This window comes from Gracilinanus agilis, chromosome 4 (genome assembly GCF_016433145.1).
Source record: "Gracilinanus agilis isolate LMUSP501 chromosome 4, AgileGrace, whole genome shotgun sequence".
In the NCBI taxonomy this organism is placed as follows: domain Eukaryota; kingdom Metazoa; phylum Chordata; class Mammalia; order Didelphimorphia; family Didelphidae; genus Gracilinanus; species Gracilinanus agilis.
Window position 1 is genome coordinate 7,358,165 of NC_058133.1, and position 22,952 is coordinate 7,381,116.

General features: G+C 48.8%; 1 protein-coding gene across 1 annotated transcript in view; it reads left to right on the top strand.

The window, feature by feature from the left end:
• The window catches only part of ANKRD13C (ankyrin repeat domain 13C), a 59,582-nt gene extending 37,969 nt beyond the window's left edge, over positions 1-21,613 (top strand). Inside the window, 8 exon segments of the mRNA XM_044671834.1 lie at positions 5,076-5,142; positions 8,666-8,810; positions 10,390-10,521; positions 13,550-13,711; positions 15,910-15,989; positions 16,072-16,170; positions 16,265-16,365; positions 18,480-21,613. Coding sequence (XP_044527769.1) covers positions 5,076-5,142; positions 8,666-8,810; positions 10,390-10,521; positions 13,550-13,711; positions 15,910-15,989; positions 16,072-16,170; positions 16,265-16,365; positions 18,480-18,610 — 917 coding nt within the window. The 3' untranslated portion in view covers positions 18,611-21,613.
• Positions 21,614-22,952: the final 1,339 nt, after the last annotated feature.

The following is a 22,952-nucleotide window of genomic DNA, read 5'->3' on the forward strand; positions in this document are numbered from 1 at the left end:
TAGCCATGATTACCGAAAGAACTCCTGCTTTATCAGCTCCCACCTTGACTCAGATTCTCATTGAGTTTTCCCAGCTATGAAGTTGTAATGATCCAAGTGATACATAGAGGAATTCGGAGTGATGCTAGTAATATTTTTTTCTCTTTAAAGTATTTATTAAATATGAAATCATGTATGTATTAAAATACTTATTTTTATATCCATTTTGGATGTATGAAAAGAGTCCTAATTACTCCTTTTTGCTCCAAAATTTGCTCCCCTTTATCTCTGGGATATTCCATAGCCCCTGACACTCAGATAAGTATTATGTACTTTGATAATATATTTCAGGCTTATAGGCATTTCATAAAATAGAAGTTTGACTCTTTCCCATGACAGCATGTTAGATATTTGAAGACAACTATCATATGTCCTTTCAGTCTTCTTTTCTTAAGTCTAGATGCATCCTTGGGCCCTTTGACCAAACCTTGAATGGCCATTTTATTGCTGAATCCTCCTCTGAACAGGCTCCCCATTTTCAGTGTACTTTGAGATATTATGTCTTGAACTGTACTGAGTACTCTGGATGGCTGACTGAGGTCCATATAGTGGTATTTTAATAAATCCCTTCTTCTGATATTATACTTCTCTTAAAGAACCCTAAATTCACACGAGCTCTTTTGATTGCCATGTTATCCTCTTGAAAAAGAGTGAAGATGCGATCACACTAAACCCCTAAGTCCATTTCAGTTGAATGAATATGTTGGCCTGTTCCCTCCTCCCCTTTTATAAAGGTGATTTTGATTATGCCTTACTAATGTCTTAACACATTTCTTCATCTTAACCCAAAGGATAAAGGATCAAGGAATTTCATAGTGGACAGAAACACATTGTATATTACTCAAAAATTCTACATCTGTACTTTAACCCAGTTCTCTCTCTATTATCCCCTCTGATTTTTAAAAAAAATCTTTTAAAAAGCAATAAAAATAGGGGGAAAATGTTGGTAAAGAACTATCAGTTCTCCTCTCCTTAACCATTGGTCATGTTACTCCTTGTTACAAGGCCATGATTCCTGCAGCTCAGTTGGAAACAATGGGTTCTTCTTCATTTTTGCCCCTAAAGGTACCATGATAGACTTTGTTAAATACTTCGTTAGAATCTCAGTGGCAGATAGGGGCAGCATCCACCTTTTCTGTCATTTTAGTAATAACCCTACCCCAGAAGGGGAAGAGAAAAGGGGAAAGGTGCTTAGTCTGCAAAAACTTAGATTGTCGACCATGTTTTCATTTTAGTGTTAATGTTAACAAAGTCTTTAATAATTCATTCTAGAATTTTTTTGATAATCAGAGTTGGCTTCACTGACTTCTGGTTTGGAGAATCAACCTTTTTCCCTTTTATTTATTTATTATTATTATTTTTTACCAATTACATGTAACAAATAAGAAATTTCCACACACGTTTTTCTAAGTTATATGATCAAATTTATCTACCTACCTTCCTTCCCTTCCTTCCACTTCCCCTTCCGGGTCCTGGCAGGAGGTTTGATCTAGGTTATACTTGTATTATTGTGTAAAACATATTTCCATATTGTTCATTTTTGCAAATGAATAATTATTAAACCAAAACCCCAAAACATAAACCTGAATAAACTAAAGTGAAAAATTGCTTGCTTCCATCTGCATTCCAACTCCAGAAGTTCTTTCTCTAGAAGTGGATCGTGTTCTTTATCATAAGTTCCTCAGAGTTGTCCTCGATCATTGCATTGCTGAGGATAGCTAAGTCCATCACAGTTGATCATCCCACAGTATTGCTGTTAACTGTGCACAATGTTCTCCTGGTTCTGCTTATTTCACTCTGCATCAGTTCATGGCGGTCTATTTCAGCTTTTTCTGAAAACCTCCAGTTCATCATTCCTTATAGCACAATAGTATTCCATCACCATCATATACTACAATTTGTTCAACCACTCCCCAATGGAGGGATATCCCTTCAGTTTCCAATTCTTTGCCACCACAAAAAGGCCGTGTTACTGTCCAGGGGCCAGTCTGAGAAAGGGATGGGATAGCATCAGTGGAAAGGACATTAGAGAAGAGGCACAAACATCTGCTTTGCCACTTGTACCCTAGAGACCATGGGACCTTTCCATCCATAAGGCTGTGAGGGCCAACTTGATGGGGTGCTCTGCTAGGGAACCCAGAGCAGCACTAGGGCTGGAGGCAGGACAGGGCAGGTTACTTCACCTCTGATTGCCTCAGTCTCCTCTTCCGTAAAATGGAAAAAACAGGGTCATTGGGAATCCAAGTGCTCAACACAGCACCTTGCACACAGGAGGGAACACATGCTTGTTTCCTTCCTTTGCACCTGACGAGCAGCTGAAACCTCCCATTTTTGTTGTCTCCTCCATTAGAAAGGGAGATCCACAAGAGCAGGGATGAGCTTCTTTTTCCCTTCATGGCCCCAGTGTGTGGTTCTGAGCTTTACATCCAGAGGGTGGTTACTCTCCCTTCCTTCAAAATCTATTTCTTTGGAGTCAGGCCTATTTTTACAGCAACAATTTTGGGTCAGTCCCTGTAGCCCTTCAGCTAGACTTGGGAGCTCTTGTGTCCTTGCTGGCCTGTCCTTGTCATCTTCAGGAGGGGACTTTCCTTCTTCCTCCATCTTCCCTTTGACTCTTAGCCACATGTGGGTTCTTTATGTTGGGCTTCTTGAAGGAGTTGGGTTTGGGACTACTGTAAGGGAGAAAGAGAACTGAGGTAATTAGAGCTGTCTGGGGTAGACCACCCACTTTGCCAAGTTGTAAATAGTCTCCAGTCTTATGGCAACATCAAAGTCGTGGAGTCTAAATGACTCTTTAAAGAGATGCCTCTCACTATCAGGTTATTGTTTTGGTCTGTCCTTTAGTCATCTCCTTGACTTGTCTTTCTTTCTCTTTGACTCTTAATTCCTTTTTCAACAAAAAGCTGGTACGAGGCGTGTGATTCTCTGCAGTCATCAAAGTTTAATCCTGCTAATTCTGGGCTCTAAATCATTAGTTACTCCACTCACCCTTTTGACCCTTTTCCTTCCTGCAGTTTGTTCCATTTGTGCTTTCATTTATATTATCCATCTCCTCGTTCAGAATATTTTCATGTTTGGGACAACCTTGGGAGAGGAAGAGGCTAAAAGGGACTGTTCCCATCTTAAATGGGATAGTTCAGTGATTGACTGAAGGCACTCTGGTTAATAAAGTGGTAGATGAGGATCGAGCCCAGGGGGTTCTGCTTCGAGAGCTTTGTTTTTTGCTTGGGAAACTCTGGCACCTAAAGGGGGAGAGCAGATTGTCTGTAATTATTTGTACAAGATGAATTTATCCTGCTGCCAGTGCAGAATTGTGCTGGGTGCTTTGGGCAGGTGGTAAATGGAATATACTTAAGTCAGGCCCCAAAGTGTTAAATGCACCTTTGGGAAGATCCAGTATTTCTCCCTGTTCTGATAGTCAAATAGGTTTTCTAATGTATTTTTAGTTGACACATCAGCAGCAGAGGGGGACTTTTTTATGGCTGAGATTGGAAGCTTGGCATCAGATAGGCTTAAAATGAGAGGTATTTGAATTTATTTTGCAACATTTTTTTAGTTATGCTACTAAACTTCTTATCTTTGAAGCCATCGTAGGATTTAATAATGACAACATCCATTCCTTTGTCCTTTGCTTCATGCATCCCCAACTCCGCCCCCTGGCCACACACACACACACACACACACACACACACACACACACACACACACACACACACACACACAGTGTTAGTAAAGACTTGGAAGAAAGGAAATAATGTAGGTACCTCTTGCTGTGGAGAGGTGTGCAGTTACTTCTTATCTGAACCCCTGTTTTTTTTGTTTTTGTTTTTTTTTTTTGAGAAAAGAATCATGGATAAGAGCAACTTTTTTATGTTTGGGGGGTTTCTCTTTAACTTTGAGGTGCTTCGAATGGCTCAGACAATATTGGCCCAAATGACTAAGCACTACAAAATGTCTAGAAATGTGTGAGAGCCTGTTAGTAACAATCTCCACACGGGGTAATAAGCAGCATTATTTTTTCTGGCTAACATTTGGATGGTCTGTAATTTCTTCCCAATGAAATTTCATATAGTAGACCTTGGTGAGTCATAGCCGTAAGAATTTCCTTTATTCCCGTTTCTCTGCATAGAATTCCATTCTGACAGCTCTTTATCTGGATTCAGGCATGCTTCTTAAAATCATATTCCCAAAACCTAAGTTCAGCTATGTAGGAAGTCTGGGAATGGATTTTAGGGAGCGAATGTTGTGTGAATGTTGGTGGGGAAAAGTTCTGGTTTTCTTTTCAGCAGCCTTTAATTGAAATCGGTCATTTCCTTGATAAATGTAGGCACCTCTCATCAGGAGGAGGAGTTCCATGGGCTTTCCCCCACTGTCCAAGGGGTCCTATAACTCAGTAAAGGTCACAGCCTTAGAACATGGGTATGAATGCTCTGCCCGAATGTAATAGGTGCCCCTGTAGGACCTGCTGCATTTTGAGATGTAGCCTAGAATGCCTTTTCTCAAGTCTGTTCAGAAAGAGCAAGGTATCTGGAGGAGCAGTCGTGTGGAGCCCTTGCTCTTGTGCCCTAGACCAAGCAGTGACATTCAGGGCCCATGGACAGCCATCCAGAAACGGTTCTTGGCTGCAGGACCGCCTTCCTTTCCCTCCTTCTCTCCCTCCCTCCCTCCTTCCCTTCTCTCTCTGTCCCTTTCCAACTGCTCCTCCTCTTCTCCCTACAGACCTGGCTTCAACCTGGGTCTGATCGAACACAGTAGGTTCAATTGGAGCTCAGAGGCTCATAGAAACATCATTCCGTGATGTCCTTAGACCCCATCACACCTCTGGTTCCAGATTAAGTCTCAGCTTTCTAAAGTTGCCTCTATAAATGTTGCTTTCTTGGTTTCTGTTTTTAACCTTAAGACAAATCAGTTTTAGGTGTGATTTTAAAAGTAATTAGGACATTCCTATAGAATTAGGGAAATTTTAGCACTGCTTGTTTTATAGTTGTAAAAATGGCAACACATTAATTATGTCCTCTTTTTTATTACAAATATAGTGCCTTTACTTTCCCGAATTCTGCCTTCCGATGCATGTAAAATATACAAACAAGGTATCAATATCAGGTAAGATGATTTGCTTTTGTTACTGAGGTTTGGAAAATTTGACCATGTTTCTGAATGCTCTGCTTGACCCAGAGTTTATTTTAGTCCTATTTTCCTGTAAAGATTTAATTGTAAAATGATTGGGTGGGTGTCATAGGTGACTGTACTGGCAATAAGGTGTGTATAGAGTGGAGCAGTTTACTGAAACAATCTTTAGGTTTTACCATTAGAATATTTATTATCAGGGCAGCTGTGAGGGTGGCTCAGTGGATAGATAGAGAGCTGGGCATGGAGATGGGAGGTCATCCTGGGTTCAAATCTGGCCTCAGACACTTCCTAGCTGGGTGACCCTGGGCAAGTCACTTAACCCCAATTGCTTAGCCTTCATTGCTCTTCTGCCTTGGAAGCAATACTTAGTATCAATTCTATGACAGAAGGTAAGGGTTTAAAAACTATTCTAGATTAGTTTAAGTTGTATCAGTAAAGTAACTGTTTTCTCCATTCAAGAATGTAGTAGTGGAATAGCTAGTGCTATGTGTGTACCAAAGCTTTAAAAAATTACCTCAGGGACTGGCAATGTGGAATGATATTCATTTCATAAAGTTTGTAAATTAGAAGTATGCTGTACTTTAAGGATCCTCTTGAAAGTTTTTGCCTGTGGATGCCTTTATAGACAATTGATTGTGATTTTAGGATGATTTTCTTCCTGAATATGTTTAAAAGAAGTTACGTCCAATTCCAACTTCTGCTAGCTTTAAAACAGGATCATCTTTAAAAACTCTTTGCTATTTGGAAGAACACTGAAGAGAGAATATCAGTCTCAGATCTCAGGGGTGGCACAGGATGGAGTGCGGGACTTGGCTATCAGCAGAGATTGGAGTTAGAATTTTTGGCTCAGATACTCACTAATGGTAGGATGCTGGACAAGCCATTTAACTATTTTCTGTTTCAATTTTCCTGCCTTGGCAGGGGGGATAAGTTTGGTGATTGAGTGCCATTGATATTACCAATAATGATTCCAACAACACATCTTTAAAAAATACTTTTTAATTTAATTTTTAAAATTTAATTTTAAAATTCTAAATGTTAAAAAAATACTTACTTTTTCCCAATTACATGCACAATTTTTAATATTCGTTTTCTAAAATTTTGAGTTCCAAATTCTCTCTCTCTCTTCTTTCCTCCCCTACCTCCTCCTCAAGACAGTAAAACATTCAATCTAGGGTATAGCTTTGTGATCAGGGAAAACATTTCCCCATTGGTCAGGAACAACAATAAATCTTTAAGGACTATAGATAGCATCCTTGGACTAGAGAAGATGACTTTAGGAGCCTGATACCCTGATTGCCTCCTTTCTATTGGTGAGAAGATTGAAAGCCAGAGACGTGAAGACTGGCTTCCTCAGGTCACACTGAGGAAGGGACAGAGCCAGGGTTCCAACCTCCAGGCCTGGCCACCTTTCCATGATAGTACACTGCCTCTCCTTGGGGGTATTGCATGCCCTCAATTAGAAAATAAACAAGACTTTTTTCTGTTGTTTAAAGGCAATCAAGTTTTCCCTGGGGGGCAGAAATTGTTTTCAGACTTGACTTGGTTGTTTTCTAAAGTGTCAGTCGCTGCTCAGTACCTTATTGAAAGCCCTCTGGGTTTTTCTGAGATGGCCACAGAAGTATAAAAAAGCTGCCCGGTATGTGCCTTGGGTAGGGAGCCCAGTTTGCTCCTAGAGTTTCAAAGCAAACTGTTCACCTAAGTCTAGCCAAACATTTCTGAACAGCAAATGCTTAGGGCATTAGGGCAGCCATGCGCAAGTCGGAAAACTCCCTCATTCCTGGCCTCCCCCCTCCCCAATCCTGGGAATTGAAGGGAAATCAAATAAATAGTCCTAGAAATCACGTTTTTACTGTGCCTGTTCAGTGTGTTGCAGAATGACCCTGGTGATTAAAGTGCATTGTGGTCTTCTCTAGTGGTCCCATTATTTTTGAAGGCTGGTAATAGACCCTCAGTCACTAAACCAGGAGTTTCAGTTCCCCTGAGGGTTTTTTTTTAAAACACTTAGTGTTTTTTTAAAAACTTAAAATCACTTCTGTCTTAAAATCAATATTACATGTTTACATAGTTATATTATATATTGATTCTAAGGCAGAAGAGTTTAAGGCTGGGTAATTGGGGATAAATAACTTGCTCAGGATCACACAGGCAGGAAAGGAAGTCTGAGGTCAAATTTGAACCCAGGACCTCCCATATGTAGGCCTGGCTCTCCATCCACTGAGCCACCCAGCTGCCCCTCCTTTGAGGTTTTAAGAAAAATTTCTTGTCATTTGATGGAAGAAGCTGAAGCTGTATAGTTCTTGAAAACTTCTAGTGACTGTCCAAAGTCTTATTCCTTCCCATTACCATTCCTTCATCCTAGCAGCAAATGGTAAAATGACTTGCTCAGGATCACACAGCTAGAAAGTCTGAGACCAGATTTGAATTTAGGAAGATGGATTTTTTTTTGCTGCCTCTTTTGCTGCTTGGGAACAGGAAATTTAAGAGAGATTGCCTTTGTTTTTTTTATTTTTGTTTTTGTTTTTAAGGTAAGAGGCCTCTTTTTTAAAGTAACTATAATCTAGAGAGAGATCCTTTTTCAGAGCTGGGCTGGATTTAGATGAACTACAAGGTTCATTCCTGTTAAGTGGGGCCATGACAATAACAACTTTCTGGCCTTTGCCTCCTTGATGACAGTTGATGAGGGGGCTCTGACAGGGTTTGGGAGAAGATACACAAGGGGGGTCTCTGCCCCTTGGTTCAGCCTTTGGGGAATGAGGATCCCTCCTCCAGTGCTTATTTGGCTCAATCATTGGAAATGGATGATTCTGGCTTAGATGTGTTCTTGAACTTCCCTTCAAGTTCAGCTTTAAGCCTGCGAGCCTTTCGTGATGCTTCGACTTCCTTTTATAATCTGCTGTCTTAGAGGAAGTGTAATGGATGGGAAATGAGGGAAACAATTGCCACCTTGACCCTTTGACAATTCTTGGAATCTTAAAAACTGTTGTCGATCCTTCAACACCCCCTCCCTTGCCCCAGCCAGGATGATCCAGGCGTGCTCGTGGCTCTCGGAGGCCTCTATGGATGCACGGTGCATGTCTGCTGAAGTTTCTCATTGACTCAGGAGTTCGGCAGTGCCATTATCATGGAAGAAACGTAGCTCAGGAGATGAGGCCTCCCTTGAGCTCCTTGCTAGACTCTGACTTTCCATATTGTCTTTAGAAGGTGCTTCCATTCAGAATAATGCAGTCCACCAAACCCTGAAGGACTTGTGCTGCTCTGAATTTAAATGTATTTTAGGTCGTGGCCTTTTTTTGAGAAACGGTAAACAGAACAGCCAGCAATGGCCCCTGTTGCCAAGAGAAGCAGAGATCATGGGAAGATGCTCGTCCTCTAGTATTCTTTAAGAAATGTGGTGTTTTCAATGGTCACACAACTATTTTGTTAGGAAAAAGCCTGCTTAATAACGTGCATTCAGTGTTTTCCAGGATTTAATCGGTTGGTCCGTTTTCCACAGGCTTGACACAACTCTCATAGACTTTACTGACATGAAGTGCCAACGAGGGGACTTGAGCTTCATTTTCACTGGTGACGCTCCGCCCTCTGAATCGTTTGTAGTGTTAGATAACGAACAGAGAGTCTACCAGAAAATCCGTCACGAGGTGAGTCTGCCCTTGGACCCTTTCTGGCTGAGTGACCTTGGGCAAGTCACTTAACGTTTATCTCCTAGGCCTTATGGCTCTTCTTCCTTTGACCGCCTCACAGCATCGATTCTGAGGTGGAAGCGAAGTTTAAAAGGTGGGGAGGGGGAAAGCTTAGAACTGCCCTAAGATTTTTGGGACACCCTGGTCACACCAGCATGATGATGCTCTTGCTGAGAGTCGGCTGGGCTCTGGGTGCAGATTTGGCAGCTGCTTCTGTAGAAGGCTGGCTTGTGTTTGCAGCCGTGTCCAGAGAAATAGCCTTTTTTGGTCAGCCTTCTGAAATCCCCTTGTTCTGTTCTGGCCACCCAGACACCAACTCGCTTGGGCCACCTTCATCTGTATTGCCCTCCCCCCGCCGGGCACTGGCCCCCGCCTGTGTCCTGTCCTCCCCGCTCAGAGTGCCTTCCTGGCTCTCTTGGGGTGGGGTATTCCATCCATTCATCCATCTGTCTGTCTGGAGGTGGCCAACATGGTTTGCAAGATCGCACGTGTAGAACCGACACTATGTTATCTGCTTCCTTAGTGGGTGGGGAGAGAATCTGGAATTAAAAATCAGAAAGAAGATTATTCATATGGATTGCTCTATGTGAATCGATGTGGATGCAGATGATGCGGCTCTTAATGACTCCTGAAGCCTGCAGTCTGGGCATCAGGGTTCTGCCATCTGCTGTCAGAATGGAGGAGAAACAGTAGTGTCGAGCCAACCCCCAGAGCATGCCAAAGGGAGACTAGATGGTGTCAAGCCCTTTGGGAGGCTTTGGTGTTGGGTGGCTTGGCACTGGTCCAAAAGGCATAAGATCTAGGTTCAGATTCTGCTTCTTTGACTCTGGGTTAGTTGCTTCCCTTTTCAAGACCCCAGGAAGGCCTCTCAGACTTCCTTCTCAGAGCAGTTGCCTTGCCAGGAAGATTTGAGTTCAAATCCAGCTACAGACATTGGGCAGATCTGCTTCAGTTTTCCTTATCTGTAAAATTGAAATGATAATAGCACCTATGTGTCAGGGTCCTTGTGGGGATAATCGAGGCAATATTTGTGAAGTTTTGCAAGCCTTAAAGTGCTTTCTAAATGCTAGTTATAATATGTTGTCTATAGTATCTGCATTGGCTCAAAGAATTCCTAATGGGACATTTCTTGTACTGATGATGATAATAGGTCTGGGTAGAAATGACCATCTTTGATAGTTGTTTATATTATGTTATATCTTTATATATTAATGCGCCTGGCTTTTTACCTTTCCAGCTGGGAAAAGAAAGATTTATTCAGTAGTCTTTATTTGGGAATTCAGGCTGGGAGTTTGTTATGCTACTGAGCTACTAGAAAGTTAAACTTTTCTAATGAGGTTGTAACCACAAGCACTAAAGAATCAGCATCTTAGAATTTTCCCACAGAATCTGCTTTTTTCCTCTTCCCTTCATTTCCTGGAAATATAAACAGAAAACTAAAATATCTGAGAGCGACAATATGTAACAATTTTCTAAGTACCTACGTACTGTAAAATCTACTTTATGTGATTTACTTTTCATTTTTCTTGTCTTTAAGGATTCAGAGATGGAAACAGAGGAAGAAGTTGATATTTTAATGAGCAGTGATATTTATTCCGCAACTTTATCAACCAAAACCATCACTTTCACACGTGCCCAAACAGGATGGCTTTTCCGGGCAGATAAAACAGTATGTGTGAATCGTACATATTCCAGCTTTCATAAAACCGTGTCTCTGTCATCCTACTTCTGAAGCATCTCTCAGTCATGAGACTGAAAGTAGTTGACAGAACCAATTTTAAGACATTGAAACTCTTTGCCCTGCAGTTTGCTCCAGGAACACCGTTGTGGTGGTTAGTTAAACGCGGAGGCTGCGTAACTAAGATAGGTGTGTTCTAGGAGATCGTTGATGAGGGCATTGTTGTACTCGACTGATTTTGATATCGAGAAGCTTGATTCTTCCAATGACTTTTGGAAGTCACAATGATATAATTGGATGCCGTTTTGGGTAGCTTACATGGATATTGAGAAGATGCGTCCCTGCTTTGTACCAGTAGCATTTTACCTTTCGGAGTCTCCCGCTGCCCAATAACTTGGCATCTGGTTTAAAGAGTCAGTCCTATGTTTGGTTCAGTTACCTCTCCCTTTGTGACATCAGCAAAGCAGAGGAGCATGCCATGCCTCCACAGGGCCGTGCACAGATCCTGAGGGGCTTCCCCTGGGGACCTCCTGCAGGGTTGGCATGACACCAGTTCTACGTTCTTCTGGTGGCATTCTTGTCTAATCCAGGTCTCTCCTCCCCAAGAATAGTAGGAGAAAATTTACCAGTGTGGACTGGGCTAAATTTGATGAAATTCTCTCATCTCATGTTCATTCATCTTGGCCAGAAAGGGAATGAGACTAATCTGGCATGGCCTCTTCTTCATGAAGCCACTATGCCAGCTCTTGCTAACTACAGCTTCCTTTTCACTTTGAAAATTATCTCTTGTAGGATTTCCCCAGGAATGTAAACAAGCCCCACTGGTCTGTGTGGTCCAGATTCTGTTCTCAAATTTTTTTTGAACCCTTACCTTTTGTCTTGGATACACTATGTTTAATCAATATTACATACTGATTCCAAGGCAGAAGAGCAGTCAGGGCTAGGCAATGGGGGTTAAGGGACTTGCCCAAGGTCATATAGCCTGGATGTGTTTGAGGCCAGATTTTTACCCAAGATCTCTTGTCTCTATTCCTGGTGCTCAATCCACTTTGCCACCTAGCTGCTGCACTCTGTACTCTTAATTTTTCAATATTTCTGGATATTGTGTGACCCTTTTTGATGTTGTGGTCCCTCCTATGTTGTCTATGGTCTTGCCCACATCTGCCAGGACCTAGAGCCAGGTAACCTCTCTGACCATCCTCTTAGTGATCCTTGGGCATCCAGTCCCAGCGAATTACTTAGTGATTTCCTTCCTGTCATTTCCAGTGTACAGTTCTTCAAAAATCCCAATAGCAGAATAAGAATTGAACATTCCCACTTTTTGTCATCATAGTCCAAGCAAAGACTCTTGACATGCTACCCACCAACCCCCCCCCCCCCCCCCCACAAAAAAGAAAAAGAAAAAGAAAAGATCTACAGGACCTATTTTTGTTATCCTTCCCCTCCATTAATATTCTAAGCTTTCCTGAGCTTGGAGATAGATTGCTGGTAATTGCTGACTCCTTGCATGTGTCAGTAAAGAAGGTGTCCAAAGTCCCCCAAACTTTAGTAGTAGCCTAAGAGCCTTTTCACACACCCTGCATGGTTAAGTTTCCTGCTGTTCTGAGCACTGGACCAAGACAGGGCCAAGCACAGGAGACCCAAAGAAAAAGAGGCAGCCCCTGCCCCTATGGAGGCCCCATTCTAATGGCAGCAACATGCAAACAACTGTGTTCAGCCATGAGCTAGACAAGACAGAGAAAAAAGAAGCAGGAGGGAAGGAGGTTGGGAAAGAAATCATGGAGAAGGTGCCATTTTAGCTGGAACTTGAAGGGAACCATAAGGAGCAGGAGAGAGAGAGAGAGAGAGAGAGAGAGAGAGAGAGACAGAGACAGAGACAGAGACAGAGAGACAGAGAGAGAGACAGAGAGAGAGACAGAGAGAGAGACAGAGAGAGATAGAAACAGAGAGACAGAGAGAGAGAGAGAGAGAGAGAGAGAGAGAGAGAGAGAGAGAGAGAGAGAGAGAGAGCGCATACCCTAGAGCATTTGGAAGAAAGAATGGCTTGTTGGAGGTCCAGGAAGGAGGCCATGATCATTAGATTGAAGAGTAAGTTAGTGTGGGTCAGGAATGGGTCAAAAGACAGAAAAGGTAGAAGGGGCCAGATGCTGATGGGCTTTGAATATACCAAACAGTATGTTGTATTTGATCCCTGAGGAAATAGGAAGCCATTGGAATTTATTGACCAGAGGAGCTGTTGAATTTCTTGTGCAGGGGAGCGAGTTCTCTGCTTCATATATGGCAGATGAATTAAGAGAGGAGAGAACCTTACAGAAGGAGACTATTAAGTTGTCCCATGGAGGCATGAGGAGGGCCTGAACCAAGATGGTGGCCTTGGGAGTGGGGGCACAATGCCGAGATGTGGAGGAGAGACAGAATTTGGCAACTGATTGGATGTGTAGGGTAAGGGAGAGAGGCAGGAGAGCAAGGATGACCCTGAAGCTGCAAGGCTAAGTGACTGGAAGGGTGGGTGTTGGGGGGGAGGGGCAGAGGAACGAATCCTCATTCCTACCACATACAGATGAGGTAGGAGAGCTCAGGGAGTCACTGGCTTGATGACAACCCCCCCCCCCCCCCGGGGAAAATGAAGCTGCAACAGAGACTGATGAGAGCAGTTGGGCAGATAAAAGGAGAATGGAAAGAGGGAAGATCCTATCTCGTGTAGCAAAGGGTTTCATGTAGCCTCGGCCTACTTGGACAGTGGAGCAATACCAGGTGCTATTTTTCTTTGTTTTTAACTGGTTTTGCTTTAAAATAATTTATTTCCAGAATAGCTGTGAATTGGAGGCCCGAGTCGAAATCTTCAGGTTTATTTTTTAATCTCATCTAAAATTTAGGTTTAATCTCATCTAAAAAAAGATCGATAAATTCTAATATATCTTAGTAGGATCCAGATGATGAAGCTTGGTCCTGTGGCTTCTGTTGAAGACTTCTTTTGTTGTAGATTTTCTTAACATTTTACTATATGATTTTGTTTTAGGAAAGAGTGGGAAACTTTCTGGCCAACTTTTACCTGGTGAATGGACTTATTTTAGAATCCAGAAAAAGGAGAGAACATCTTAGTGAAGAAGATATCATTCGAAATAAGGCCATCCTGGAGAGTTTAAGTAAAGGCGGAACCTTAATGGAACAGAACTTTGAGGTATAGTAAGCAAAAAGAATCTTGGTTTGTAATACAGCAAAGCCAGAGATCTCACTCTCACCTTGGATGCGTGCTGAAATGTTGAGTGTTAAGCTTTTCCTGTATTACTTGTTTTCTGTGAAACTTAAATCTTTCTATGTTGTTGAGATTTCAAAGGAGGATCTAGGCCTGACGTAGCAAGCATTAGTTAGGCCTGAAATTTTCTTTTGAGTTAACTTTTGGTGCTTGACCAAAGCTCTTATTGAAAAAATTGCCGTTTTTGACAGATGTAACTAGCAGTTTTGTTAAGTTCTTTCCCCTCGCCTTTGGTCACCCTTTAGAGTCCTGCCCCCACAGAGCTCTGCCTGCCTTGCCCATTGCGGGATTCTTCCTTCTCTAGTCATATGGCAGTTCTTTTGTTCAGCGCAGTAAAGGCCCCGCGTGATGCCCAATGCTGGAGGAAGGGAAGGCAGCTGAGGAGAGATGCGTCCCTAGTGCCCAGCACAGTCGGAGCTGCCTAGACGTTCATCTGCCCATCGTTTGTGGGGACGACTTCCCGTGTGTCTGTTATTTCAGGAAAGGGTCACGCAGCCTGTAGAATTTAAGTCATGGGTAGTAACTAAGCTGTTGTGGGGTGAACAAGCCAGTGGTTTTCAGTCAAGTTGAACTAAGCATGTTTTTCAGTGAAATGTCAAGGAGCCTTGGCTATCCCGGCAATCTCTGCTTCTGGGGAGGCAGAGATGGGGGGCGGCCCTCCAGCTTGGCTGATCCAATCTGGATTTTGCTTCAGTGTGGGGAGCTTAAAGCGGGGTGCAGGGGCCTGGCTCGGGGATGGGGTGGGAGTGGACTGCTGGGTCTGGACATGGTCCCTGTCCTTTTCAGCCTGAGCAGAGGAGGGAGAGCTGGTCTCTTCTGAAAAAATAATTAGTGAAAGGAAGGGGCAGAATGTCACCGTCCAGTGTGACACCGTCCCTACCTTTCCTTCATGGCAGTGACGGTTTCCATCAACAGGACATGCCCCCAGTTCCTTGGCTTTGGCTTGGCTGTAGACATAAGCTGCTGAGAGTGCTGTTTTTTGGAGGTCTCTGGCCCTCCCATCATGGTTTGGGCATATCTGGGCAGCTCAGGGGAGCAGGACCCCTTCCCAGTGTCACACTCCCCCCTTTCTCCAACCAGACCTGCTCATGCTGAGGAAGCATGAAAAGCTCTGCGCTCTTTGTGATTCAGAAGTCTGTCAGTGTGCAGAGGGCGTTCTGTCCCTCCCCGAGCTTGTCAGAGGACTCCCCTCCGCTGCTTGGCTTCCTCTGGAAAGCTCAGGGCATCGGGGCCATCAGGGGCTCTCGGGTCTCCCTTCCCCTTGCCTGGGGCTATTTCCGGTTTGCCTTTGGTTCACATGTTGCAGCCTCCTTCCTTTTCATGGAATGTGCTGTTGTTCTGGAGAATCATTGGAGGCCTCTCTGGGTTCCCAGAGGCAGAAGCGGCCTTTCTGTCCCAGCTGCTCCATGGGTGCCTCTGGCTCCTCTGGTTGGATGGGGGCGCAGCCTTTGCTGGCCTGGGTGGGCCATTAGGCCAGACTCCTGGGAGGGAGACCAGCTCTTGAGAGGCTTTTCCGTGTTCTGGGGCTTGATGCCTGTGGCAAACCCCGGGGATCCCCTTCTGTGCCCGGCCCTGGTGGCCAAGATCTTGGGTGATTGTGCCCGGCCCTGGCATTTGTGAGGGGAGGTCCTGGCTTTGGACCTTTCGGGGAATCTCCAACAATTTAATGCTTGGATGGAAGACACAGGTGGGAAGAGGGTGGCCAGGGTGGTGGGATGGCCTGCCTGAGTAGCCACTCTTCACCCCCAGGTCTGCCTCTGGGCCCCCTTCCTGCCCCTGGGCTTCGGCTCCTCTGGTCTTGCCGTGCTCTAAGGATTCCCTGAGCAGGCCTGGGCGTTGCCCGGGGCTCCTGATGACCGCATTCCATCTGGTCATCTTTCCACCTTGGGGCTCCCTCTCTATTTCGGGGGGGGGGAAGAACGCTCAGGGCTGGGTGGGGACCCCACCGGAACCAAACCTCCTGGGCCCGGGGGCTTCCCTGCAGAGCCCGGCTCAGGCTTTCCGCCCTTTTGGGGTCACTTCCCCCCCCTTCCCAGGTGCGCCCCGGGTCCGGAGAGTTGGGGGGTCCCCACAGGATTCCCCCCCACTCCGTGGGGCTTCTCATCCTCCCCGTTTCCTTGTAGCCGGTCCGAAGACAGTCGCTGCCGCCGCCCCCGCCGAACACCATCACGTGGGAGGAATACGTGTCCGCGGAGAGCGGGAAGTGAGTGCTGGGGGGACCCCCTTTGGCAGATCTCGGGGCGTTTCCGGGGGGCACGGCTGACGCTCGTCCCTTCCCCCCCCAGAGCGCCCCACCTGGGCAGGGAGCGCGTGTGCAAAGAGAACAAGAAAATGTTCAAAGCCACCATCGCCATGAGCCCGGAGTTCCCCCTCGGGATTGAGTCGTGAGTGGGGGCGGGCCGGGGGGGGCGGCTGGAAGTGGGGGCGGGCCCCGGGCTGGGGGGGCGCCCTGAGCAGCCCCGCCCTTCCTCCCGCCAGGCTGCTGAATGTCTTAGAAGTCATCGCGCCCTTCAAGCACTTTAACAAGCTGCGAGAGTTCGTGCAGATGAAGCTGCCGCCCGGCTTCCCCGTCAAGCTCGGTAAGAGGCGGCGGCAGGCCTGGCTCCCCGAACGTGCCTGTCCGAGGAGGGGCCTCCAAACTCTGGGGTGGGGAGGCGGCTGCCAGGCGTCGAGGCCCCTGGAGGGGGGAGAACCCGCCATGGGGGTCCTTCCGGGAGGAGGATGAAGCAGAGCCGACCGAGGAGGGGCCCTTCTTGCTCAGGGAGGACTCCGGGAAGGAGCCCAAGAGGGTTAGATAGAGCAGGAGGGCCAGAGCGAGGCCGGGACGTCCCGAAGAGGGGGAGGATGTGGGGGGAAAGGCAGAGCCCGGCTTGGACGAGCCCATTATGGCATCACTGGGGGCGGGGGCAGGACCAAAGGGATTGGAGACACGTCAGTGTAGAGGCTCCTCCATTCTGGGGGCTCCAAAAAAGTTCTCCCCCCTCCCCCCCTCCCCCAGCTGGAGTCGGGGCCAAAAGGCGGGACTCAAAGCTGAAGGTCAGCCATTAAAAGGATGTTTTGTTGGGAAGAAAATCTCTGGCCTCCCCTCCCCCGCCACAAGCCCCACCTCCAGCATGTTTCTGACAGAAACAGAACCAGGGTTCGTGGGGCCTCCCAGGGAGGAGGTTCGGACTCCAGAAGGTGCTGCGCTTCTGCCTGAGGCGGGGATGGCCTGACCCCAGGGGGGGGTCACGGGCGGGGATCCCCTCCAAGACATAGATGGGGCAGGGCAGGAGGCGCTTACAGGATGACGGAGAGGCCATGGAATGATTTAGGGGAGAAGATGACACAGCCCAGAGCCTTGAAGGATGCCCACACAGAGCAGATGCAGCCTAAAAAGGAATTGGGGAACACTGGGGGGGGGTCAGCAAGTGGCGATGAAACTCCAGCTGGGCCAGCCAGCAGAAAGGCGATCAGCCGGGGGCTGCTGGGTACCAGGAAGAGGAGGAACCAAAGAGGCCGCTTAACAGCATCTGGCCATGGAGGGAGACCAAGCAGGGAGCCGAGGCCTTGGGATGGCCCTCTGAGAGAGCTCTGGGACCCAGGCATGGGGTGGGGCGGAGCACAAAGGGCCAGAGCCTAAAGGAATGGCTGGCTTGGGAGGGCAAAAGGGCGGTGGTGGGGCAGGAGAGAGAGAGAGGATTGAGGCAAAGTGCTGCCGGGCCCGGCCACAGAATCCACGTCCTTGAGGGAGGTGGTCGGAATGGACACCCCGGACGGTGCCGGAGCAGAGCATGGGGGAGCCTTGGGTCAGAGTAAAGGGGCTGACCGGGCCAGAGAGCATCATAAGTCTGTAGGGAAGTCGCTCTCCAGGGCGAGCCACCCAGGGGTTCGGGTTGTCGAGATGTGACTGGCGCCTGGAGGTTCGGGGGTTCATCGAGCCGGGCCGGATGTGTGAGGAGGGGCGAGTCCCAGCAGGGGAGAAGCTGGGCCGTGCCGCGAGGAAAGCCTGCAGTTGTGACCGCAGTGAGGGAAAGTTCTCTTTGTCCCTCCCGGCGCTCAGGCCGTCGGGGCGTCCGACTGGGCACCTTCAGCTGCTGGAGTCCTAGATAGGAAGGAGAGGATAGCGGAGCATTGGGAGCTCCTCCATCCGGAGCTTTTGGAAGAAAAAAGGGAAATGACCCAAGAAATCCAGCAGATGGCAGTGACAGGGAGTTGTGGGGTCCCAAAAGGGGGTTTTGGGGGACCAACAAGAGAAGTAGGATTTGATGGAGCATCTCGTAGGGGAGAAAAGATGGGAAGAGCGAGGAAGGCCCGACTTAGATTCAGGATGAGCCATCCATGTTGTCAACGACGGTTCTTTAGCCTTGTCGAGGTCTTGTTTGTTTTCTGTAAGAGAAAGGGGGAGACCCCGCATTGGGGAAAGAATGAGATCATGGGATCCCTGGAGTAGGGCAGGGTTTGGAGACTCCCACAGCCACCTCTTCAGGGGTTGGCTTGCCCCATTTGTCCCCTGGGGGGGCTCTTGAGTGCCCGCCTCCTCCCGTGTGGTCCTCAGTGAAGAGGGGGGCTCTTTCCCTTGGGAAGGGGGGGCTACTGTGGGGAGAACGTGCTGTGTTGGGGGGGGCCCTTCCCACGTGTCGCTCGTGACCTCTCCCCCAGGGTTTAGGCTGGAGCCCGAAGGTTGGTCATTGTTGTCTCTTCTCTCCCGCAGATATCCCCGTGTTTCCCACCATCACAGCCACTGTGACTTTCCTGGAGTTCAGATATGCCGAATTCGACGAGGCCATCTTCATTGTCCCCGAAGACTACAAGGAGGATCCAAACCGGTTTCCTGACCTTTAGCTCACCTGGAGAACTCGCCGTCCCAGCTTCGCAGCGACAGCCAGTGGATGCAGAGAACCCAGCACGTCGGTCCAGATGGAGGGAAAGGGCGCTCCGAGTCCTCTGTGGCCGAGCGGCGCTCGGGGCCCGGCTCGGGGCTCGGGGCTGCCGCGGGGGCTGCCGTCGGCTCGGACGCTCGGACAGTAGAGCAGCAGCTGGCACGGAGACCCTCCTGGGCTGCCCACGGGGGAGACGGGGGCCCTCTGGGTGTGCAGCCCTCCGGGCGGCGGAGAGGTCCTTCGGGCTCACTGGAACGCACGCTGGGCAGCCGCTCAGCCTCTGGATGCCTGTCAGACGTATCGAAGCAGAAGGGATGCCCTTTGCTGTAGACGAGACGACCGAATGGTGACCATTAAACAGTTGCATTTTCACGTTGCAATACATTTCCGAACTAGCATTCACTCTGCAGGGAATACGGTACCTCCTGTAGCACCTTCGTGCAACTCCGTGTGGTGCTATTCATGTTTTTATCGGAATTCTCCAGTGGAAACGTTTCTTACTCATCTGCCGCCGCCGCCGCCGCCGTCTCGAGCTTTCTTTTCTAATCTGTGTTCATGGTAACGTGTTGGCTAGCATGCTTGCAGACGTTCATCTTCCAAATCATAGCACTTTCCAAAAAAGAACCCAAACCTTGTGAAATTGGCCTCCCTTCGGGGCGCCCCCGTGGCCGCCGTCAGGGCAAACGTGTCCCAGAGCCCCTAAAGCGCTTCGGTCCAACTCCAGAAAGTTGGGGCTCGTTTCCTTTAGCCGCCGCTAGGAAAGGCTCCCGATCGTGTTGTCTAGTGTGCGATCATGGATTCCCCGGTTTCTCATTGAAATCTTTCCTATGATTCCAAGTTGGTTGGAAGGTCCAAAGTGGAAAATCACTGAGAGTTCCGCCGGCCGGCCGCTCCGCGGGGAGGTGGGATGCGCTTGCCGTGAGCAGGCGCCGGGCGGCCCCCAGATCGGCTCCCCGAGGCGGCCCCCAGGCGGCCCTCTGCCCATGAGGGCTTCGCTCGTGGAACACGTGGCCGGGAGGCCCGCGAGTCCCCACTGGGCAGAGTCCGCTCTGCTCCTTCCCGATGGCCCGAGGTCTTTAGCCTTTTACCCCGCCAGGATCCCCACAAAAAACAAACCCTGGACCAAATGGCCGTCCGGCCCCCGGGGAGCCGAGGAGCCCGTGCGCTCTCCCGGGACGGCGAGACGGGGCTGGCTGGACACGGAGGCCCCGCAATGGAGGAAACGTTTTTAAGGGAGCGCCGAGGCTGCTTTCTCCATTTCAGTGTATAGGACTGCGTAGATGTTCACATTTTAATATTAAGAAAGGAAATAATTTTTATAGTGCAGAAAACAGTATTCATGGTTCCATTTTTTAATGATCATTACTATTGTACGTGGCTTCTTGGACCTTGGGGAAACGGGGGTTCGTCGGCGCCTCCCTTGATTGCAGGAAGAAAAGCTCATTTCTCGGCGCGTCTCCCCTTCGGCTCGGGGAGCCCCGGTGAGGTCTCTCCGAGGTCTGCCACGGGGGCCGGATCGGGCCGGGGCTGGCTTGGGTCTCCCGTGTTAGAAGGTGGTGCTTCACGCGGGCCGTCCGAGGGGTGGGGGGAGGAGGGGGGTCCCGCCTCGTGGGTCAGCCTGTCTGTCTGTCTGTCTCCTGGAACTGTGAATCCTTTACTGGGCTCTACTGGAAGTAGAAAAACTACTGAACACGTTTGCACTTAGACTTGTTTTGCACACATTTGTACTCTAAGAAACACAGACCCTCGGTTCCACCGTGCTGCCATCTTCCCAGCCACACAGGACAGACGGACGCCCCATCCTTCTTCCCGTGGCAGCTGTTAGGAATCCGCTCTGATGCAAATAAACTTTTCACAGTATTCACAGATTCTCAAAAATGTGATTTTTAAATCAAGTTTCTTAGGGAAGCCCCGTTTCCAGTGAAATGGCCAAACCTTAAAGCGTAGATGGTGTCACATGACTCAGAGCGGGCAGCGGCAGGCTCAGGAAGTTTTAGGAGGGTCTCGAGGGACGACGTGCACCCACGGGGCAGGGGGGTGGTCTGGGCTCGCCCTTCAGCCCTGGGGGCCCACCGAGCTCCTCGGACACCCCCAACACATCCCTTCATTTTCCCTTCTGCCCGGGGGGCTCAGGGGCCTTGCTTCAGTCCTGGGAGAAGCCGAGACCCCTGTGGGGAGCCTTGGCTGACCCCCGTCTCCCTAGCAGATGCTCGGCGGCTTGAGAGGACGCGTGGATGGGGGAGGGGCCCAGGAGTCGGGGTCGTCCTTGCTAGTTTTCAAAGAAAAAAACGGAGCCAGAAGCTGAGCATCACCCAGCGCAACCTTAATGTTAGGTTGTTGGGCGAGGCAGAGGGAGCCCAGTGGTTAGACAGGGCCCAGGGTTCAAATGCAGCTTCTTGGCCGCCTGAGCCCCTGGCCGAGTCATGGAACCCCGTTTGCCTGGCCCGTTCCCTTCTGCCATGTCTGGCTAGACTGGCCCAGAGTGGCCGCGCTCTGGACAGAGGCAGCTTCTCCACCCGACCCTCCGCTTGCTCCCCCCCCATGGACAGGCTCGGCAGAGGCAGGCAGGGAGACTCGGGATTCTGGGTGGGAGGAGGTGGGTGTTTCGGCATTTCATGGCAATAATAAAAAACAAAACCCAATAAAGTAGCTTCAAAATAGTTTTGTCCAAGAACTGCCGAACGGCCACTTGCCGGGGGAGTAATTTGGAGCAGAATCTGCTGAAGGACTCGAGGGGCTCCTCCTGGGCTGGCTGGGCGGGGGGCGCCTTCTCCAGCCTCCTCTTCCCTCCTTTCCAAGCTGGGCCTCTGGCACTGCGGACCGACCGTGTGCCGGGTCCGGCCACCTTTTGTTTCCAAGTGACGGTCATGTTCCAAAAAGGACTCTTGTCTCGGGTCTCGGCAACATTTCTACGAGGACTTTTTTTTGTTATTTATTATCAATAAAATCCTACGTTTTCCAATGATTCCAGTTTCTTTCCCCTCTTGTGAATCCTTCAGACATGGCTCTACTGCACTCTGTATCATCTTTAGAGGAACAAACCAAAAAGTTCCCCATTCCGTTAGGCCTGTGCCAGCCGGTACCTCGGGGGGGTGCCGGGGCCGTTCTAGAGATCGTCCACCCTATTAACTGGCCACAGAGCCCGAGGACCAGGCAAGAGCAAACGGGCAGAAAGCTGGATCCGTTTAGTCCGACTATAGATAAACCTGGCTCAGACCTCTCCAGAGGGGCTCCCCCGGAGGGCCATCGGGAGAGGCTTCAAGGCAGGCTCTTGTGCGCCGAGGTCTGGCTTGTTCTCTGAGACGTCGGGTGGGAGCCCTTCCCAGTCCGGTTGGATCCACTAGAGCCCCACCAGTGTTTAGACGGGAATGGCCAAGCAGAAGGCTTAGTGGGGGGACGGGCTCAGCAACAGTGACTTCAGTTGAGGTTCAGTGCAGAGACTTGGCCGGAAAAATTCAGGAAGTGGCAGGGAGGGTCTGATCATTGCGTCACTCCTCGGCCCTCGGCACTGGGCTAGAAGGTACTACTGCCTCCAGCCCCTCCCAACCCCCCCTCCCCCAGCCCACTAGCAAGCAGAGCTTGTGCTCTGCAGAGAAATCCAAGCCAACAAAGAAGAATCACTTTTCTAATAAAAGCGGTTTTATTTAATCATTTCTTTGACTACCGATACAGAAAACTCCATGGGGAGGCAGTTGACCATGATTTTGGCCGGGGATCTAAGGTGTCTCGGGGCTGTGGCACCCCCCCTTTCGTGGGGATGGAGGTGGCCTCCAGCCATGGGACTGCCCACATGTCCTCGGGTGTGAGAACATGTTTCCGGCCCGCCTCATCTCCACATGGAATCGGGATGGAGTAAGACGGAGTTTGTGCCTTCAGAAGCCCAGCAAGTGTCAGGACTTGAACCCATCTATCCCTATTTATCTTTCCAAAGGCTGACCCGCCCACCCACTCAATAGAGACTCTGTAGGCAAAACTCTGTAGGTCTTTTTTTTTTTTTTTAAAGCTACATTCTATAAACTCTAAAAATGCTGCTACTTTCAGATACGGCAAACTGGAAAATGCCCACGAGAAAAAGGCCGTTAAAAACATTGTTGGAGCCGCAGCCTTGGGCAGGATCTAGACTAAAAGCCCTGCTGCCCCCCCCCCCCCCCCCCCGTCTGGTGTGGGGTCTCCCAGTTCCCTGCCACCCCCCATGGTTCAGGGGGCCTCCCCGCATCCCTCGGGGTGCCACGGGCCAGTCCAAGGGGGCGCGGAGGGGAGCCCCGTTCAGGAGTGTAAATAAACACAAGTACAGTTTTACAGGA